The following is a 19,397-nucleotide window of genomic DNA, read 5'->3' as shown; positions in this document are numbered from 1 at the left end:
AGATATTGCTGGGGTAAAGGAATAGTGAATATTTGAATCATCTTCTTGTGTTTGTATTGAGATTTTTTCCAACATTTTTGTCTGGTGTAATATAGTTAATTTCTCTTGTTTAATAAGTGATTTATTCTCTGTGTTAAAAGTTCACCAGCAGACTCCTGTGAATTTGTTCAGTAGCTTTCCTCCATGGTTTCTAAAAAAAACAATAGGATCTATCAAGCCAGGTTTCACCCTGGGATCTGACTTGTCCAGTATTAACATCAGCTGGGATCATAACAATCCCCTGAAGGATCCCAAGATGAAATGTAATATTTTCATGTGGCACATGTTCTGTTACTTCTCTTCAGTTACAAGCACATTTTATAACTTGTCACATTACTATCCTTTGTGCAGCAATTCTCTTAAAATGAGGGCACATTAAGCATGAGAAAAGGCTATTTGTCCCAGCCAGACTGCTTCATTTTAGTTGAATACAACTGCACTTTCCTGCAACTATGAATTATACAAAGATGTTTCCTGCACCAATAATCTCATCAAGGTCTTCGTCCAAAATAACCATGCCTTGGTCACCCTCAGGCTTGACTTCCCAACATCTTGATGGATGGCCTACTGTCTTCAAACACCAAACACTGAAAATCCACTGTCCGTGTACTATCCAATATGAGGTACTTGTCTGATAGTATCTGAGTCCTTGCTGCTTTCCATTTGTTTCCTACTGCCAAAATAATGATTTCAAAGTCCTCATTCTCATTTACAAACCCTTCCATGGCTTCACTGCAATCTACCTTTGCAGCCTTCTCCAACCCAATGTTTCAGCTCATAACTGCTGCTCTTCAGGAGGTTAGACTGCAATGTATTTCACCCCATTAACCGGCACTCTGTCATTGATGGAAAAGCCTTTAACCATTATGGCAGAGCATAATTCTGTCGTTCCCTTCCTAAGCTTTCTGCCTTGCTCAACCTCCCAGATCTTAAAAAGCTTCAACATTTTATTTTCAATCACATCTTTGGTCACCTCTCCTAAAATCATCTTGGTAGTCAATCCACCCCCTTTGTGAAGTGTTTTAGGACACTTCATAAGTTTAAGTTCTTATTACTGTTCCTTTAATATTGTTTGAGTTGACTAATGCTGTGGTGAAGCACTGTATATGTGTATATATATATATATATATATTCAAAATAATTAACCACCTCCCAGTTTCTATAAGCTACAGCAAAAATATTGCAAACGTTTTGCAGTTTCAACATAACTTTATTTGCCTTCATAGTACAGGTCACAAATGCCAGTTCCTAAATAAGTTTATTAATTAGCTCAAATAAATTCACACCTCCTGCTACCCACACAACTTTTCAAGTTTAGAGTGAGTTGTGCATTTTATATTTCAATGGGAAATCCTTTTGGCATTCATTATTCATCATGCAAAAAAACTGAAGCTAGTTTGAAGCCATGGATCTATGCTGAAAATAGACAATTAACCATTTAAGGAAGTGAAATCAGTAAATCCTTCCTACAGACTTTCTTTTCATTTTATGATGAAAAATTCTTCCATTCATTCCCAATCCACTAGACTTGGTTAATTATTTCTTTTGCATTATCAGTGTTAAAAAAAAAACCTTATCTGCCATTCTGTCAGTTTGTAACTAGGATTTCTTATCATCTTCTGTGAGGTCACCTGACCAAAAGAGCCAATCAAGTATCTAGAACAGACCCTTATTCCTCTGATTAGCCCCCATCATGATCTGGCCTGTGTAGTTTACTGCAGCACTGACACACATCCTGATCAGAGTTCAGTAACAAACATACCATCTTAGTTTTCTAACTCATTTGATTTTTTTTTAAATTGGAAGATATTTTTAACTAGGCCAGAGGTAAAGCTGTTTGGAGCGGATTCTCTTAAAGGAGTAATGTCTGGTAGTCCTTCTTTGGTCGCTCCCTGCAGTTCCATCAAACAAACTACTCCAGATACATGTAAGTATTTTCAAACATTTATAAAGGTTTGATCTGTTACAAAGAGGACTTGAAAAACACTCGAGAGTTCTGGTTATATAAACAAGTTCACGATACTGCACTATGAGATTATAAAACCGTGTTTCGGTAGCAGACTATCTTTGAATTACAGAGCATTTTACATTCAAGTATGTCAAAGTTTATTGAAAGTGCCATTGAATTTTGGAATAATAGCTGAGTCTGGGATGGTGACAAACATATAGAGTTATTCATTTCTAAGCCATTATCATAATAGTAATTACATTTTATAAAGATACTCCAGAAATATTGCCAGTCTAATTCTAAACAAAAATAAATAAAACTAAACCTGGATGATTTACATCAGTCTTACCTGGCAAGACGAACAATGGCAAAATGTAAGATACTTCATTTCTGAAAGTGAACTTTAAAAAAAAAAGGATCAAAAAATGTCATTAAGGGAAAGATTGATAGAACCAGCCATGTTTTGGGGAGCATACATTATGTTGTCAAAATGTTCGGTTTGAGAACTGTGGCACGTAATATGTAACAGCCTCTCAAATTCATACTGTACAAAGCATGTAATTTATTAGCACTCCTCTTACAAAGCAGAATCGTAGTTGTCACTGTTTTATAGTTTAGGTTGGCACTTGGAACGTTAAGTCTTTGCTTTACATGTATTTGAAAGTGCTCCGAAAAGTTTTTTTAAATTAATGTTGTCCTTATAAAAAATATATAGTTATGCAGACATAAACAATGCCAAGGATGTTTTAATAGGACTTTGGGCAAAAGTTTTAAATATCTTTTAAAATAATACACCAACCTTTTAGAATACTCATTAATAAGCAAATTGTACATGTTTGCCACTTGCTTGTTCTGTTAAGAAGAAAAATTACATTCTGATAGCAGTAGCAAAAATGAATCAATAGCAAACACATTATATTCTAGAAAAAAGGATTAACAGTGTACATGTTAGAGAACTACATGTACAGCACCAAGAAATTACACATTTTAAACAAAGTTGTCATAAAAGTCCAATTATATTGTTTAATAAGCATTTTGTTACAAATATTCTGCTTCAAAAGAATACTTATAATTATATTAAATTCTAAATAGGTAAGCAGGTAATCAAATACTTTTAACGTGCTGCAGATGTTCAATAACTAAAAAAGCTGGAATACAAGTGATCACCATTCATTTTCTATGAGCTCAGAAACTGATTAAATTGATGCTATATTATTGTCAAATTACTTCACTGTGGAGCTCTAAGCAGTTTGTACTTGTGGAACTCCTGTGTTTTTTCAGAAAATGTTTCTACTTATTTCAAAGAAATTATTTACAATGTTGATTTGAGAGATTCTGTCATTTGTCATATACAACCAGTTAAAGCAGAATTAACAGTTCAAGAAAATTGTTTAAAAAACATTAAGCCCAGTATGCTTCGTATATAGTTTATTGTTTCCAAGGATTTCTTGAAGTAGAAATGCTTGGTCTAGTTTCATGGAACTGCAATGATCTAACTGTGTATTTACATTTGAAATAAAGTATTTTTTAAGTAAATTGCTAAGAAAATTACAACATTTCAAAGATATTGGGTGGCTATGATTAAATTTTAACTCCCAAAGGGTATAATTTACATTGAATCATTTGATTGAAGAGGGTGGGGGTGTTATTTGTTGTGCATGTTCAACATTCTTATTTACATAACACATCGTATACCATAAATTGTAGTTGGAAATAACAAATCGTAGATTTTATCAAAATGCATTTCCTTATTGTGAGATTGAATATCTTTATGATTCATGTATAATCAGTAGAGGAGGACAAATTTTATTCATTAGATGCCTCACATTCTAACCAAACTTTATATCTTTATTCAAACACATATGTTCAATACTGAAGAAAATGTCAGCACTTAATTTTTCAGCACATATTTTGAAAATACAGTTTTATTGATTGATCTCAAATTATTATAAACATTTACATGCATATTCATGCTTATTTAAATTTTAATTTTGTGATAGACCAACATAGAGAGGAGCGAACAGCATCTTCCTCACATATCAGAAAACTCACAGTGGAATACTGTTGTAAGAACTGTACTAAAAATATTAGCAGTAATTGTGCAATGAGATTCTGTTAGAGACTGGGCCTAGGCAAAGTTCTCACATCTGTATTAGGAGCTTTGTAAAAAAATGATTTCAAATATATTTTGACAAACAATAGTCAACTTTTAAATGGAACTGGAAAGGTAACTGCATAAAACTTACTGACAAGACTTTGTATTCCCTAAGGGATGTAATTTAACTACAATTTGTGACTAAGTTAGCATTGAGCCACACTGACATGAAAACGTTGCATTTAATGTACTGAAACAACTGACAATTGATTAGCATTTCAGAGTTCACCAGGATAAGAGATTTTTGGTTTCCCAGTTGCACCTACAGTAGTAACCCTTATGTATCTTGTTTATAAAAATTACTACAAATTACATCAGTAAAGGAATTTTCAATGAAGGAAAGTATGTTTATTTATAAGTTAACACTAGTAGTTACATTTCAAGAAATTAGTAAGCTAAAAGTCTTATGATTTTTTAAAAAATGTATACATATTATTCTATTGCTATTACGTAAATACAGCATAACTACATTTCCTACTCAGATCTGTGTGCCAATTGTTGTGTAATGCAAGTTGGCCATATTTTTCCCTCTTTAAAAGGTTTGTTGTATGAAGAGTTTTGTGGTTTAATTGAAATGTGATTATTTTTGTTTCCATTACGTTTTTCTATATGCATGAGAGTTTGAAATGTGAAGGATTCCCTGCTTACATACATATCATTGCCTTTTCAACCACCCTCCACTACCAACATGTATTACGTGATGATTTTACAAAAAGATTTAACTAAGATTATTAGAAAATTTTCTGATAAATCCCCTTTACCTGTTTGAAACAGCAGATTATGTGTGTTTCAAGAATATTTGAAAACATTTTGTAATGAGCTGTCCCTTCTCTTCTAATGATGCACCCATAGTAATTACTGATCGTGTACATATTATCAAAAATGGGTTTGAAATCACCTTGTTGAAGATTATGTCCTATATAATGCTGATTCTGGCTCTTCTCGTTCTTTCAAAAATATCTAAAATAACTAGTAACTTTTAATATATTTATAAAAGATAATGCATTGGGGATGAGAACAACAACAGCTGTTGGAATGTTGCAGTGGCAACATTCATGTTTCTGTGTTGGTGGACTGTAGTTCTTGAGGGCAGAGATGGGAGGCAAAGGCAGACAGAAGAAAAGAGGCCACTGGGACAGAACCAGAAGTGAAACAAAAACAGCATCCAGACACTTCAGGAATAAAGCCAAAAGATAGAGCAGGACAAAGCTCAGGAGATTACAGAATCAGCAAAATAGAAAAAAAAATGTAAATAAAGACACATAGATGACTGAAAGAAAGTCAAAAATAAAGAAGAAAAAGAATGAAACAAAGAGAAGGAAATAAAAGTCATGGTAAAACAGGTAAAGAATTAAAAAGCATAGAAGCAACAAAAGAACAGAATCAAAAAAGAAATAAAAATGTAGAGAATGATGGCTTGAATAAAGTGTAAGCAAAGGGAGAAATAAAAGAGTCGCTGTCAGAAAGAAAGCAGATTGATGAGGAGAAAGGAGAAAAACGAGAGAGGGAGGGGAAATAAAAAAGAATTATCATCACAGAAAAGGATACATTGATTCGACAGCCACAGACCTTGTTAAGGACAGGCCAGATTATTAAATATATTAAGAATTTTAAAATTTGCCTTACTACCCTCCTTTATTAATCATAAGCCTATTAATACAGTATTTAATAAATAGTAGATGACTACCCAACTTACAGTTCCGTGGACTTTTTACATTTAAACTTTGACAATTTTCATGAACTATCAGTGAAAGTTAGAAGCATGTGAAAAATTCCTTTACAAAGAGCTGTGTTTATTGGGTATCAAGAAAAAGGCCAAACCACAATTGAAAGTGTAAAATAGAAATTATAATTTTACATTTAAATTGAAATATCTCCTGATTGTGATCAATCTTGTGAATTAGCAGCACATTCAGGATCAGTGGCATTCTTTTATCAATATCAAAAGACATTATTTGTACCATGTTGTAAATGTCATCACAAATCATTGGCAATGTCAAAGACAGGACTCAGAGGTCAAACCATCCACACACAAAAAAATTCTTCCTTAAGAAAACACCAAGGAAAGAAAGCAATTTTAAAACTTAATTTAAATGTTGGTAGGTGTTATGGTCTGGATAATTAGTTTAGAAACTACTAGCCTTATTGCTGCCATCCCATGTGCTCTATCAGTCCATAGCACCCTCGCCTTTGAATCAGAGGGTTGTGGGTTCATGTCCCACTCCTGGAAACCAAGAACTGTGATTGTACTCGAAAGAGTTGCAATCTGTGACTGTTGATAACTCGAAAGAGTATCAATGCACCACCCTCACCTCAATATGAAATGAAGCCCTGCTCGCTTTTTTTATTTCCAGGCTACTCTTGAATCCAGGTTTCAAAAAATAATCAGGAAATAAAAAGGTATCAGTAAAAGTGGCTGTGAAACTGTCAGATTATCATAAAAATTCAACCACGTTATGTGTCCATTAGGAAAGCAAAACTGCTGTCCTTATCCATCCTGGGCGATATGTGAGATTAGATTCACACCAATCTCCTAACCACCTTCTAATGTGGCATCCTAAAACACTCCACATCACCACTTTCGCAGACAACTGCTGGCGATGGGTGCCCCCATCCCAAGAACCAAACCCCTTGGCGTGATTTTATTTTGTTTTTTTTTAATTTTGTGTTTTAATGGTAGCAAAACAAAACAAAAAATGTCACAGTGACAATAATATCATCATGCCCGCCCGAGTCCAAGGTACAAGGCACCAAGAAGCAAATATTGCTCGAGAATCACCTCCTTTCGTTAATCCCAGTCACTGTCAACCCAGCCCAGTGAGAGAGTTCAAAAGGGTTCAGACTAACCTCCGGGCCCCGTCAGCGCAGCTGGGAAAATTGAGCGCTTAATCGGACCCAGCTGGCGGGCAGCGCGCGCTGCCTTCGCCCACCCCGCCCCGCGCTGATTGGTCCCTCGGTTGTATCAAGCGGAGCGCGGGCCGGGGGAAGCGGCTCGGCGCCTGATTGGCCAGGGGCGCTGTCGGTCAAGGCCGCCATCCAATAAAGGTGCAAAGGCACCTTGTTGGGGGAGAGAGGAAGGGACCCGCCTCTCCGGCTGTCCCTTCCTTACCTGTGGGAGTCTGAGCAGGTTCTGGTGATTGAGCGGCAGCGTCAGCGCCTGGTTTAATCTCAAGTCACATTTAGGACTGGGGGGGGTGAGGGGTGAGGGGTGGACTGTAACCAGCCCGGTGGCTGTGGTATCCCCGAGTCTCAAGGAGTTGGGATTGGTCAGTGTGGGGTTTGCAGAACATTTCAGGGGTAACTTAGATCAAAGAGAGAATCTTCCTTGTTAAACGCGGTCAAAAAGACCCATCTTGTCTTTGAAAAGTGAAAAAAAAAAATACCTGCTAACTGCAGACACGGTTTAAACCAACCCCCGGAAATGTTTTAGTTTATTACCAGAGGCGTCAAGTTACTGTGAGGGACTTGGAGAGGAGAGAAAGAGAGAGGGGGGGGGCTACATTAGTGGGTCCTGCTGAAATATCACAACATAATCTCCAGGCAAAATGACCACAATTAATAGCCGCCAGGTTTTCCCTATTTCCTCGTAAAAATCCAAATAAGGTTTCCAGAGAATTCTGTGCTCAGGGGCGCTTCTCGCCTCTAGAATGGAGAGAGACCCCCTTCCACATGTTATTCTCTGGGAATAATGATATTGTTTGAAAGCTGATCACTTAAATCATAGCTGATGTCAGTGCGGTTACACAGATGCCTCGCTGGGGTGACTGCCCTGATGCACGGAACACTTTTTTGGACAGGTTGTAAAATCGACGCGATTGTGGGTCTGAGATGCCATTAGACTGTTTAATATGAGCACAGAAACTGCACCACATACAGTAAGATGGTTAGTGAAGTTTTCTATACGGGGTTTTCGTCCAGATTGTGGAGCTGATCCTGGATTAATAAATTAGCTTTTGAATTCAGGCAGTTCTTTATTGACGGCCAAATGCACACGCCCAGGGTGCTGACTTCAGGGAGTGTGGTGTTGTGCTCGGATTTCTGAACTGTTCCAAGTGTCAAGAGGACAGGTGTCTGTCGCTGCTACATAAAATGCATCAGCTTTATTTATTTTTTTTTTTCTAATTCATTGCTTGAGACAGAAGGATTATCGCGCACGGAGCTAGCAGCAAATTGACGAATTAAACTCCGACAGTGCTCTTTTCGAAAAAAAAAATATTTTTACACGTCTGTTCAATAATTTGGGATTCAGTCACGGCATTTACCAACTTTCTGCCTAGAAGTGTCCTGCAATTGTAAAGTGCACAGAAGGATTTTGAGTTAATGAAATGCCGTCAGATTAAAATAGGAACAAATATCTGTCCAGCTCCCCGTCTCCACAAAATGTTGAATTACCCCTGTAAATGACTTTACTTGCGAATGGATCTGGGAATGAGGAATGTTTCTGTTCAGCGGCCTGTGCAACGGGAACTCATTCCTCCTTTAGTGTCAAGACTACTACTTGCTTTAGCTTTCTGATCCATTTCCACCTCCGTATTTTAATCTGTTGCAATAAATTCTAGCTATAACCTGCTTTTTTGGTCTCGATTTACTTTCTTTGCCTGCTCTGATCCATCGACGCTGTTGCCTGTCTCGCTTCGCTCTAACCATCTTCCTTCTTACTGAGCTACAATAATTCCTATTCGTAAACAGCGCGGGGGCTCCGTTTCACGTTAAAATCCCAAGTCACCAACCCCTATGAATGACGGGCCGCACAACTCCATCCCAATTACACTGCATCCCAATTACTCTTGTCTTTTCAGAGGGTCGGGAGCTCCCGCCCTTTTGCTGAGTTATTGCAACTTTCACGTGTAAATTTGCAATCAATAGAATATTCGAAATAAAGTTCCGTTTCAGTTTTTTTTCTCTCAAGCCTATCGATGAATAAGTTAATTCGACGAAAGGTTCCACGTGCAACAAAATTGTAGGTAAATCGTCCTTTGGTTTTAAAAAGAATTGTTGATTCCAATGGGCCGGACTGATTGAAGTTAATATCACACCGTCTTAAAAAAAAGACAAATAAGAAAACCACAAATTAACAACTTAGACTTGTCCTTAACGTTTGTCTTGAACTTCGCGACGCTTCACTTAACATTGCCTTCATTGCCAGTGGTGAAATGATTAAGTATTGATATTTCGGAAGAGAATTGATTTTTACAACTCTTAGCATGTTCAAAAGGTTGAAGTCATGGAATCTCCGCGATCTTATTTTACCTGTAGTATTAGCAAGTGGAGCGACCTGGTTTATTTAGCATTGGATGTACTATTTTTTTTCGGGGATCCGCCAAACATTAAAGGGTCAATGTTAAACGAATACCATTCCAACACTGAACTTTGGTTATTTTCGTTAAATATGTGGTATTAGGCCAGGTTTAACCCTGACTCTAATTGTTAGTCGATCATTTGAGATTTGACACAGACTTTCAGAAATACATTTTCAATGGGGTTCATTGTGGAATAGGTATATGGTGCTTAATGCTTCTTGCGGGACTCGCGGCCCATTATTAATTATAGGAGAAACATGCATGGCTCATTAGCCGAATATTGCCTGACACGGACGATTACTTTTCTTGATAACTGGAGGGAGGATATAATTCAACTTTTTTTTTTCCCCCCCAGAGAAGTGTTTAGTTCGTAAAGGAAAAAAAAATCTACTCTTAAGTTTATAAAAAAACACACAATTTGGAGGAGGTCTTACCCCTCTTTGTGGCTTTCTACCGTTCTTAATTTCGGGTTGTTTCGTGTGAGTTTGACTTTGTTGGTCTCCCTGATCAATCCATCGAATTCCAGTCTGTATTTTAGTGCGAGTCTTTGAGAGCCACCGCTCTCTCTCTCTCTCTCTTCATCCAGTGCATTCTCTCCTCCTTCACTCCAGGATAAGCAGAAGATCAACATTTTACAGGTTTTGGCATCTACTATTGTCAGTTGATAACGTCGCTGGACAGAACAGTTTTTATTAACGATTTTATTGAGTGGTTACAGAATTAATTAATGTGTATCACATTAAGAACGTATTGAATCTAAGTGCTACCATCGAGGCATCGATCCAGTAACAGTTTGTGGAAAACGAGGGGAAGAGGGCGCGATTCTTATCACAATATTTATTGATGTTAAAGACACTTTTACTAACAATGTTGTGGAACGCACAGGTTTTTTAAATTTTTTTTTAAATTAAATTAAGAGTGCTCATTTGCTTAATAGCTAAAATATTTGAATTTCGGTCTGTGTTATTGCTTTGTAAATGTGAGATGCAAATACACCAGTGGAAATGTACACAACCCCCAAATAATCATTTGTTATCGATGCTTCGATAGGAGCATTTCTCAGTTACGTCTGTGGGCTGGTCATCGTCTCCATGGTAAACTGATGTGTGATTTGTGTGCTTTCTATAAATTACTGTCTCCGGAGAACGTCAGAAGCGAAAGGCATTTCTTAATATCCAGTTACCTCTGAACTTCAGGGACCACCCGGCTCGAAACCTCTTGTGTGTGTGTGTGAAAATTATAGTAAAAATTTCACTGCCGACCTAATTTTTATTTCTTCTGTTCAGCCCGTCAGTTCAAGGTGATGGACTACGCTTATGATGATGACCTGGATGAACTGTGTCCAGTTTGTGGAGATAAAGTATCCGGTTATCATTATGGTCTCCTGACCTGTGAAAGTTGCAAGGTGAGTTGAAACGTGCAACGCTGTTCGAATTCGGAAGGGGTCTTTTTTTTCCCCCCAATCGTGGTTTTTGGCTGTTTGAGACCTATTTACTCAATTATAACGTCATTTTCAAAACGACTGAATCAAAATTGAACTGGACCGAAAACATCGAGCGAACGGCTCGAGTAACGAGGGGACCCTATTAATAAAGTTAACATTAAAAATAATATGCAATAAATAGTAGAATAATACATTAATAAAAGAATAAACAAAGGTGCGAAAGGGACTGTTATTGGCGGGGATTTCTTTGTGGGGGAAATTGCCTGAAATGTAGGTGATCGATTTGTGTTCAGTTTTGCTTCATGGCTCTATCGGGATTCATTCCTGTGCGTTAAATAAGTTTCAAACTTCCCCCCCTTAGGGATTTTTCAAGAGGACGGTTCAGAACAGCAAGCGCTACACTTGCACTGAGAATCAGAATTGCAAAATAGACAAAACCCAAAGGAAGAGATGTCCATATTGCCGTTTTCAGAAATGCCTGACAGTGGGGATGAGGTTAGAAGGTAAGGTGTGCGTTTATTTCTGCTCTTTGGAATGGTTTCATTTAGATACCGAAATGCACGAGGACCAGATTTTCACCAATGGATCATGTTTGGACGCGTATTTGAAAAGAGGTTTAAGTTAAGCTGACAGTTATAAACGGGGCCTTTGCCAGCGGCGCTCATAGAAGGTTTTTTTTCTCAATGACACATATGGAAAGGTGCATTCACAGAAACAAGTGTTTTGTTTTAAATCTTAAATGCCTCTAGTGAGATTAGATCGCATCCATATTAGCCGAAATGATATGGGGCATAAATATATTCAGGTCAAGATCACCAGATACCTCAATACTCACCGGTCCGAGGCTGGAGTGTCCCGCGGATTCATCGATTTTACTGAGTTGGAGATCTAATGAATTTGTTCGTGTGTACTGGATTGGTAAATTCTATTAGCGAGGCTTATTGGTAATGGAATATTTAGAATGGAAACTTCTGGCCAGATCGAGTAGGCCTTTTAGAGAGTATACATGGAAAATGATGAGCAACGTGTCGCAGATGTTCAATTTAGGCATCCAGAGATAAGCTCCAGTATTTATATCGTGTTGCAAAATGGACATTTTATATGAGCTAGAAATGTACATCATGGTTGGAGTTGTCCAACTGGGCTGAGTTAGGATTAACGTTTAATTTACTTATGTACTTTCCAGGAAGTTTCTCTTCAAAATGTATCATTAATTGTTTGCATGCAATTCGGGGATAATTGTAACAATTGCCTTTTTACAAATGTGAGGGAAAATGTGAGACTGTGTGGATGGACAGCCAACTGAACAAATTAGCAATAATCTCCAGATCATCAGAATTTTGGCATTAATGCATACCAGACTTAAGCATTACCATTAATTTAAAATATGAAAGGAGCTTTGGCAAAGTTACATGCCACTGTGAGGGCTGACTCTGCTTTTAAGGTACAAAATTATTGTGGTATTACTGTTGGAAAACAATTGTAAAATGAAAAGGTAAGTTATCAATACATGCAATTAAAACTATATTACACTATACTTATAATGCATTATGATTTACTAGTGAAACATGAGAAATGTATAACTATGGAATATATAAATCTACTGTATTGCCTAGATTAAACATGCAAAGCATTGACAAATTGTATAAAGGCTACACATTGTGCTTTCATAATGTACCATAATAAACATTTTGTACAGCTGATCAAATTCTGTTACACTGTACAAGTATGTATAACATTACACATAAACCCAGACTGCTGTTTAGGCCAACAGTAATTTTAATATTAGTTTTAGTCTTGTTTCTGGACCTCGTATATTAACATCATTTTATTATGAGCCCACCCGTGACGCTCACTGCTGACCCTGTTAAATATTTGCTGCTGATAAGATATGACAGGCATCTGAGAGCAAGGGATGTAGGAACTCCTGACATTAGAAGTCTATGGCTGGTCATCCCTTCTCCTTTACCACTAGCCAGGCAGAGCCTCCCTCTGCCTCTTACAAAGACCTGCAAAATCCCTGATGTGCCTGAGCAGGAATGCACCGATGTTTGGCTCCATAATCTTAAGAAATTTTGGACTAATGCTATTCTAGATGTACGTTCCCAAACATTAGGCATATTTTAGTCTGGGGAAAACTTTTAAACAAACATTTAGTTTTCATTTTGTTTGTATTCTAATCTTTATAAGATTAGCTTCCAAAATGTGTACTTCAAATATAAGTATATTTGTAAGAGCGTTTATAAGTGTATAAGAAAGAATAGTAGTTAATGTTGGTCCCTTAGAAACAGAGACAGGAAGAATTATTATGAGAACTGAGGAAATGGCCGAGGCATTGAACAAATATTTTGTGCCTGTCTTCACAGTAGAGGGCACGTTTATTACCAGAAATAGAACGTAAACTAGTGAATAAAAAGAGTGAGGAAATTAAGGTAATTAATATCAGCAGAGAAAAAGTATTGGAGAAACTTGTACTGAAATCCAGCAAATCCCTAGGACCTGATGAATTACACCCAAGGGTTCAGGAAAAGATAGCTGCAGTGATAGTGGATGTGCTAGCTATGATTTTCCAAAATTCCTAAGATTTGGGAATGTTCCCATCAGATTGGAAGTTGGCAAATGTAACACCATTTCTCAAGAAAGGAGGGAGAAAGAGAACAGGGAACTACAGGCCAGTTAGCCTAACATCTTTAAGGATAGTTTCCAGCATTTTCCCAATAATCAAAGTCTTAACATTGATCCTAGAAGTGCATAGTATGTTTAGAACAAGTCAACATGGTTTTACAAAAGGGAAATCCTGTTTGATATATTTATTAGAATTTTTTGAGGATATAACCAGTAAGGTAGATAAAGGAGAACCAGTAGATGTAGTATACCTGGATTTCTAAAAGGCATTCAATTTTTTTTATTCTTTCATAGGATGTGGGCATCACTGGCTAGACCAGCATTTCCTGTCCATCCCTAATTGTCCTTGAGAAGGTGGTCGTGTACCACCACCTCGAACTGCTGCAGTCCATGTGGTGTAGGTACACCCACAGTGCTGTTAGGGAGGGAGTTTCAGGATTTTGAAATGCTGCCCACGTCTTTTTAGGATAAGATGCCACACAAAAGGTTAATAGGCAAGATAAGAGCTAATGGAGTTGGGGGTAAAATATTAGCATGGATAGAGGATTGGTTACTGGACTGGAGGCAAAGAGTGAGCATAAACCAGGCATTTTCAAGTTGGCAGGCTGTGACTAATGGAGTGCCACAAGGATTAGTGCTGGGGCCTCAGCTACTTGTGATCTATATTAATGACTTAGACGAAGAGACAGAGAGTAATGTATCTACATTTGCTGATGATACACAACTAGGTGGAAAGGGAAGCTGTGGGGAGGAAACAAAGAGGCTGCAAAGAGATATAGACAACAAGTGGGCAACAAGATGGCAGATGGAGTATAATGTGGGAAATTGTGATGTTATTTACTTTGGCTGTAAGAATAGAAAAGTAGAATATTTCTTAAAAGGTGCGAAACTTATAAACGTTGATGTTTGGAGAGACTTGGGGTGGAATTTTCCGTGCCCACTGGCGTTGGGCGTGTTCAGTGGCGTGAGTGGACAATATGGTGAGAAGGCCAAAAATCTGTCTCACAACCTAGTGAAACCAGTTTGCGATCATCTGCTCAGCTTGTCGATGGCAGGGCCGCATTTCCCGCCATCGGACGTCGGGAACCTCATTGTAATACATCTGCATATCATTAATACCATTATAAGATCGGCCCGCCAGAATCATACCCCTGCCTCACCTCCCCCCCCACCCCCCACCCCCCACCCCCACCCCCCACGGCCACCCTTGCTGGATGTGTGCCGACATGTTTCACAACAGCATATTTAAGGCGTGCACTTGGCGGGCTGCACTTTGAGGGCAACTCGGACGTGAGTGCACAGTAATGTTGTGCAGCGCTTGTGAGGGTCACCTGTTGGATTTCAGGGTTGAGGAGACTTGGGGTGGTGGGGGTGGGGGTGGGTGGCAAGCACTGCCCTGCGGTTGAGGTGACTTGCCGAGGGGGGCAAGGGCTGCCCTGTGGTTGAAGGCCGTGGACAAGCACGTGCGGGGTGACGGGGAGGGAAGTGGCCATGCATCGGGAAACTTTGTATAAAGTGACCATTCCTGTACAGCTGAGACAGTTCAGGCGCAGCCACGTTGACATGCGTGGAGCCGGGTCTCTAGCTTACCTGCCCACTCAAGCAATGCAGAGGCATGAAAGTGTCACCAAGTGCTCCAGAGCTTTTCACCCCTCAGGTGCAGACTGCAAACTAATGAGTGTTTTAGTGGACTGCAGAACAGTTGGATGACTGGGCACGTTGTACAATCTCCTCGTTAAAGCTGGGCCATGGAGCAGTCACTGGTAGAGGCGCTCACACTCCCTTGCAATGTCAGCATTCTGGTTTGGACCCATCTTCCCCATGGTTCAAGCTAACAGTGCAGCCTTGCAGTGCAGGTTAGGAGAATGCCTGTGCCTGAGCTAAGAGCCCAGCCTGTAGTCCAATGGGCAAGGCTGCCACTAATTGGCCAGGTGAGTGGGGCGGAGGTGGGTGGGGTTTCGGGTGGCCATGCAGCGCACTAATCTCTAGCCATTCAAGTGGTGGCCAGCATTCTCTGGGATGCGTTAAGGGGCCTTCAGACTTAACCAAGACGGTTTCTTAGAACACCCAAGCTAACCCACACGTCTCTCTTTCATCCTGCAGGAGGAGTACACCAGGAACTTGGAGCCTGGTGAACTAGCTGTGTGCCTTGTGGCTTACAGAGAGCAAAGACGACAGAGAAGAGATTGACAGAGGCACCTGGCTGCGCAGAGGGAGATGCAGCACCCTCAGGAAGAATGGGTGGCTGGGGCTCCTGCACACAACACTGAAGAGCCACAGCGAGCCATCGCTGGTCAGTGCCTAGCTAGACCCAGGTGCCTTTCATTCCTGCAGCTGACCGACGACCAGAGTCGCTGAAGACTGCGCATGTCTAGGGAACTGGTCGGTCACACCTGCCAGCTACTGCAGGATTTGGCGCCACAGGGACATGGAGGGCATCTACTGCCAGTGGCCGTGAAAGTGACCATGGCACTCAATTTTTATGCCAGTGGGGTTCCTTTCAGGGCTCCACAGGTGACCTCTGTGGGATATTGCAAGCCCCGCCCACAAATGCATCCATCAGGTCATGGACACCAGCTTCGCAAAGGCACACAACTTTGTGCATTTCGCCTGGGACCAGGAGAGCCAGGATTCAAGGGTGATTGGATTTGCTCAGATCTCAGGTTTCCCACAGGTGCAGGGTGCAAATCGACTGCACTCACATGGCGCTCAGATCTCCATCACACAAGCGGTCAACTATGTCAACTGCGAATGTGCACAAACACATCCTGCAGGTCTGTGCATGGGTTTCAGGGAGTGTCCATGACTCCTACATTCTCAGTCGGTCACAGATCCCTGATGTCTTCCATGGTCCACAGAAGCTGCAGGGATGGCTCCTCGGGGACAAGGGCTACCCACAGAGGATGTAGCTGATGACATCTGTGTGGTGGCCTCAGACTGCAGCAGAGAGAAGGTATAATGAGGCTCCTGCTGCAAATCTCAACTTGGTGGATCAAACCATTGGGATGCTAAAAATGAGGTTCCAGTGCCTGGACCGGTCTGGTGGAGCCCTGCAATATAGTCCACAGAGGGTGTCATGAATTGTCGTCGCTCCTGTGTCCTTTAAAACCTGGCGCTACAACGGGGAGAGGAGCTGGCTGAGGAGGAGATGCAGGAGCTGGATGTCTCCTCCGATGAGGAGGACTTCAATGAGGATGAGGGTGAGGAGGTCCTCGAAGACAACAATGATGGAGATGAGGTCCTCGCACAAGCCAGATGAGGCAGGCATACTTGGGTGGCCTTCATAGGTGCTAGATTTGTGGAGGATGATGAAGACATGCATGAGGAGTCATCACAAGATCCTCACATTGCAAGTATGACTCCAGTCTGGCTTATGGCAGCGCGAATACCCTCTTAGATAATGCTCCCATCATAGAGATGCAGTGGAGGCCCTAATAGTCATTTGATTGTAGGAGGATGATGATGACATGCAGTGAGGACACTGCATAGATTTTCACATAGCCTCTGTGAATGTCTGACTCCTGTTTGGCCGAGGTTAGCTCACTTGTGCTCTGTGATCAGGATAATATCATAGAGATGCAGCCATGAAACTTTAAAAGCATCTGTTCCATTGTCCACCTTCAGCACCTGACCCCTTCAGGAGCACAGCATCACTGATCACAGATTCAGTACAGATATGGGTCAGCCCCACCTTAAAGGTGCTGAGAACACACAGAGAGAATGACAGAACTCTGTGGCGCTTGCCCTCTACATTCTGGCAGCAATGATAAGCACTGTCGAGGTGCAGGCATCAGTAATGTGTCCGGGGAGTGTGAGGCTGGACCATCACTTTGGTCTGAAGGCTGCAGAGTACAGGGAAGAGACTCTGGACTAAGACATCTGCCTTTATCTTGTGCAGAAAGGTTTCACATCTGAGCGACACAAACATTTCTCATCAGAACAAGGAGCCATAGGCAAGGAGACAAGTGATTAACTCCTGTGCCCAGGTGTGCAACTACATCTTCTTAACCTTCCTAACCCTGCCACTAAGTCTTGGTGCTCCCCAGACATCCACAGCGGAGGTGGAGGCAGTCTGCTGACTGCTATGCCCTGTCTGTGATGACCTTGATGGGCGTCCTCTGGAGGGCCGAGACCTGGAGGGCCCTGGCCTACTTTTGGGGTCCTACTGTGCGGCAGTGGCACCCTCCTCGACCTGTGAAGTTGCTGGGGTTACAGGAAGAGGGGATTCAGATGGGCCAGACACTCCCGGAGTGTGCACCTGCTAATTCTCCTACCTATGGGTGCCCAAGGGCCCCTGGCTGACTCCTTGAGGAGGAGGGGTAGCTGGAGTGAGATCAAGCTGCCCCGCACCCCTCTCATGTACACACTGTTAGAGGCTAACTATGGTGCTGGCGATGGAGTTCAGCCTGCGCAACAGTTCAGGAGTTACGTCCTGGGCCAAGGTCTTCATGGCGGCTGCCATCCTACCGGTGTTGACCTCAGTGCATTGGAATGCCGGCGCTATCACCTCAGACTGAAGGCGGACGGACTCCTCTATCGTGCCTTCCAATCTGAGGAGTGCAGCGGACATCCTTTCCTGATGGTCCCGATCTTGCCTTTGCAGCTTCAGCAACTGTGACATGACCGAATCCAGAGGCTCATCATCTGATTCGGACTCAGCAAATTTCTGGCCTCCAGCGGTCCTCCGAGTGCCGGACACCTGGGAAGTCCCTGCCTCCGCCTGCTGTGGATCAGACAGTGCGATGTGCTCACCAGAGTGTGATCCTGAGGCTACTCTAAAGATAGGTCCCACCGAGGTGTGTGTCTCTGCGCTGATGGAGGGTGTGGGTGAGGACTCTGACGGGACATTAAGGAGGGTGCCTTCAGATTCCTCTTCAGAGGTTTCTTTGGGGCTTGATTGGAGGCCCTGGGTCATGGACTTCATTGGCTGTTTGGCAGATGTGCCTGTGAAAGCGGGGAGAGGTGTCACATCACTCACAGAATGGTTGTCTGATGGATGTTGCACTGCTGGATCCTCACTTGGTAGAGCACCACTGACCTCACCATCAGCACAAGAATGGTCCAGATCATCACCAGCCAGCTGGATGGCTCTGTTTTCAAAGTCTGTGAGGACCTTGATTTCAGGCATTCCCCCACCAGTCTGTGACCTCTCCCTCTTGTGTGCCAGCTTGTCCTGCATGAATAGAGATGGAGAGAGTGTAAGCAGGATGCTTGCCAGGCCAGAGGATAAGCCTGGCATGTGTGGGTGGTAAGTGCTCCCATGGACAGGATGAGGACAATGAAGCTGTGTGTGAGAAAGTGTATGGTGATGTCCCTTGAACTGGCAGTGACTGAGGGCCCTGTGGATATGTGATGGGTTTGTGCGTGTGTGAGTTGAGAGTGATGAGAAGAGTGAATTACCCTAGTGGAACAGAGGAGTTCATTCATCCTCTTGCTACACTGGGTGGCTGTCCTCTTTTTCAGGGCGTTGGCACTGACCACCGCTGCCATCGCCTCCCAAGCTGGATTGGTGAGTTGCTGCTCATCCTGTGGCCAGAGCGGGGGTAGAGAACATCACGGCGGGACTCCACTACATCTAAAAAGCACCCAAGGGACATGTCATTGAACCTGGGGATAGCCGTCTTTTTGACTTTCGGGGCCATGTCTTCTGTGCTGGACAGTCCTGGGCTGGAAGCACTGAGGGGTGTGCGTGTGGCTGCACTTTAAATATGGCGCCCAGCATAAATGAAGTGGTGAGGTGATGGCGTGGTGGGCAAATGAGAGCCCGCCCACCATCGAAACAGCGTGTTTCCCGGGAATACATGATTAATGAGGCAGGATTGGGAATACACGGCATGTGAAGTCGCCATTGTGGCCGGCTGGTAAAACGTCGTTTTTCCCGCCCAC

General features: G+C 41.6%; 1 protein-coding gene across 1 annotated transcript in view; it reads left to right on the top strand.

The window, feature by feature from the left end:
• Window positions 1-1,776: 1,776 nt before the first annotated feature.
• Window positions 1,777-19,397, top strand: part of LOC144685416 (nuclear receptor subfamily 5 group A member 2-like) — a 105,755-nt gene continuing 88,134 nt past the window's right edge. Inside the window, exons 1-3 of the mRNA XM_078549877.1 lie at window positions 1,777-1,966; window positions 10,729-10,847; window positions 11,248-11,389. Coding sequence (XP_078406003.1) covers window positions 1,903-1,966; window positions 10,729-10,847; window positions 11,248-11,389 — 325 coding nt within the window. The 5' untranslated portion in view covers window positions 1,777-1,902. The remainder of the gene's footprint in view (window positions 1,967-10,728; window positions 10,848-11,247; window positions 11,390-19,397) is intronic.

The sequence above is a fragment of the Cetorhinus maximus genome, chromosome 10, assembly GCF_964194155.1.
Source record: "Cetorhinus maximus chromosome 10, sCetMax3.hap1.1, whole genome shotgun sequence".
In the NCBI taxonomy this organism is placed as follows: Eukaryota; Metazoa; Chordata; class Chondrichthyes; order Lamniformes; family Cetorhinidae; genus Cetorhinus; species Cetorhinus maximus.
Note: the sequence above shows the minus strand (reverse complement) of the source record. Positions and strands in the feature narration are given on the sequence as shown.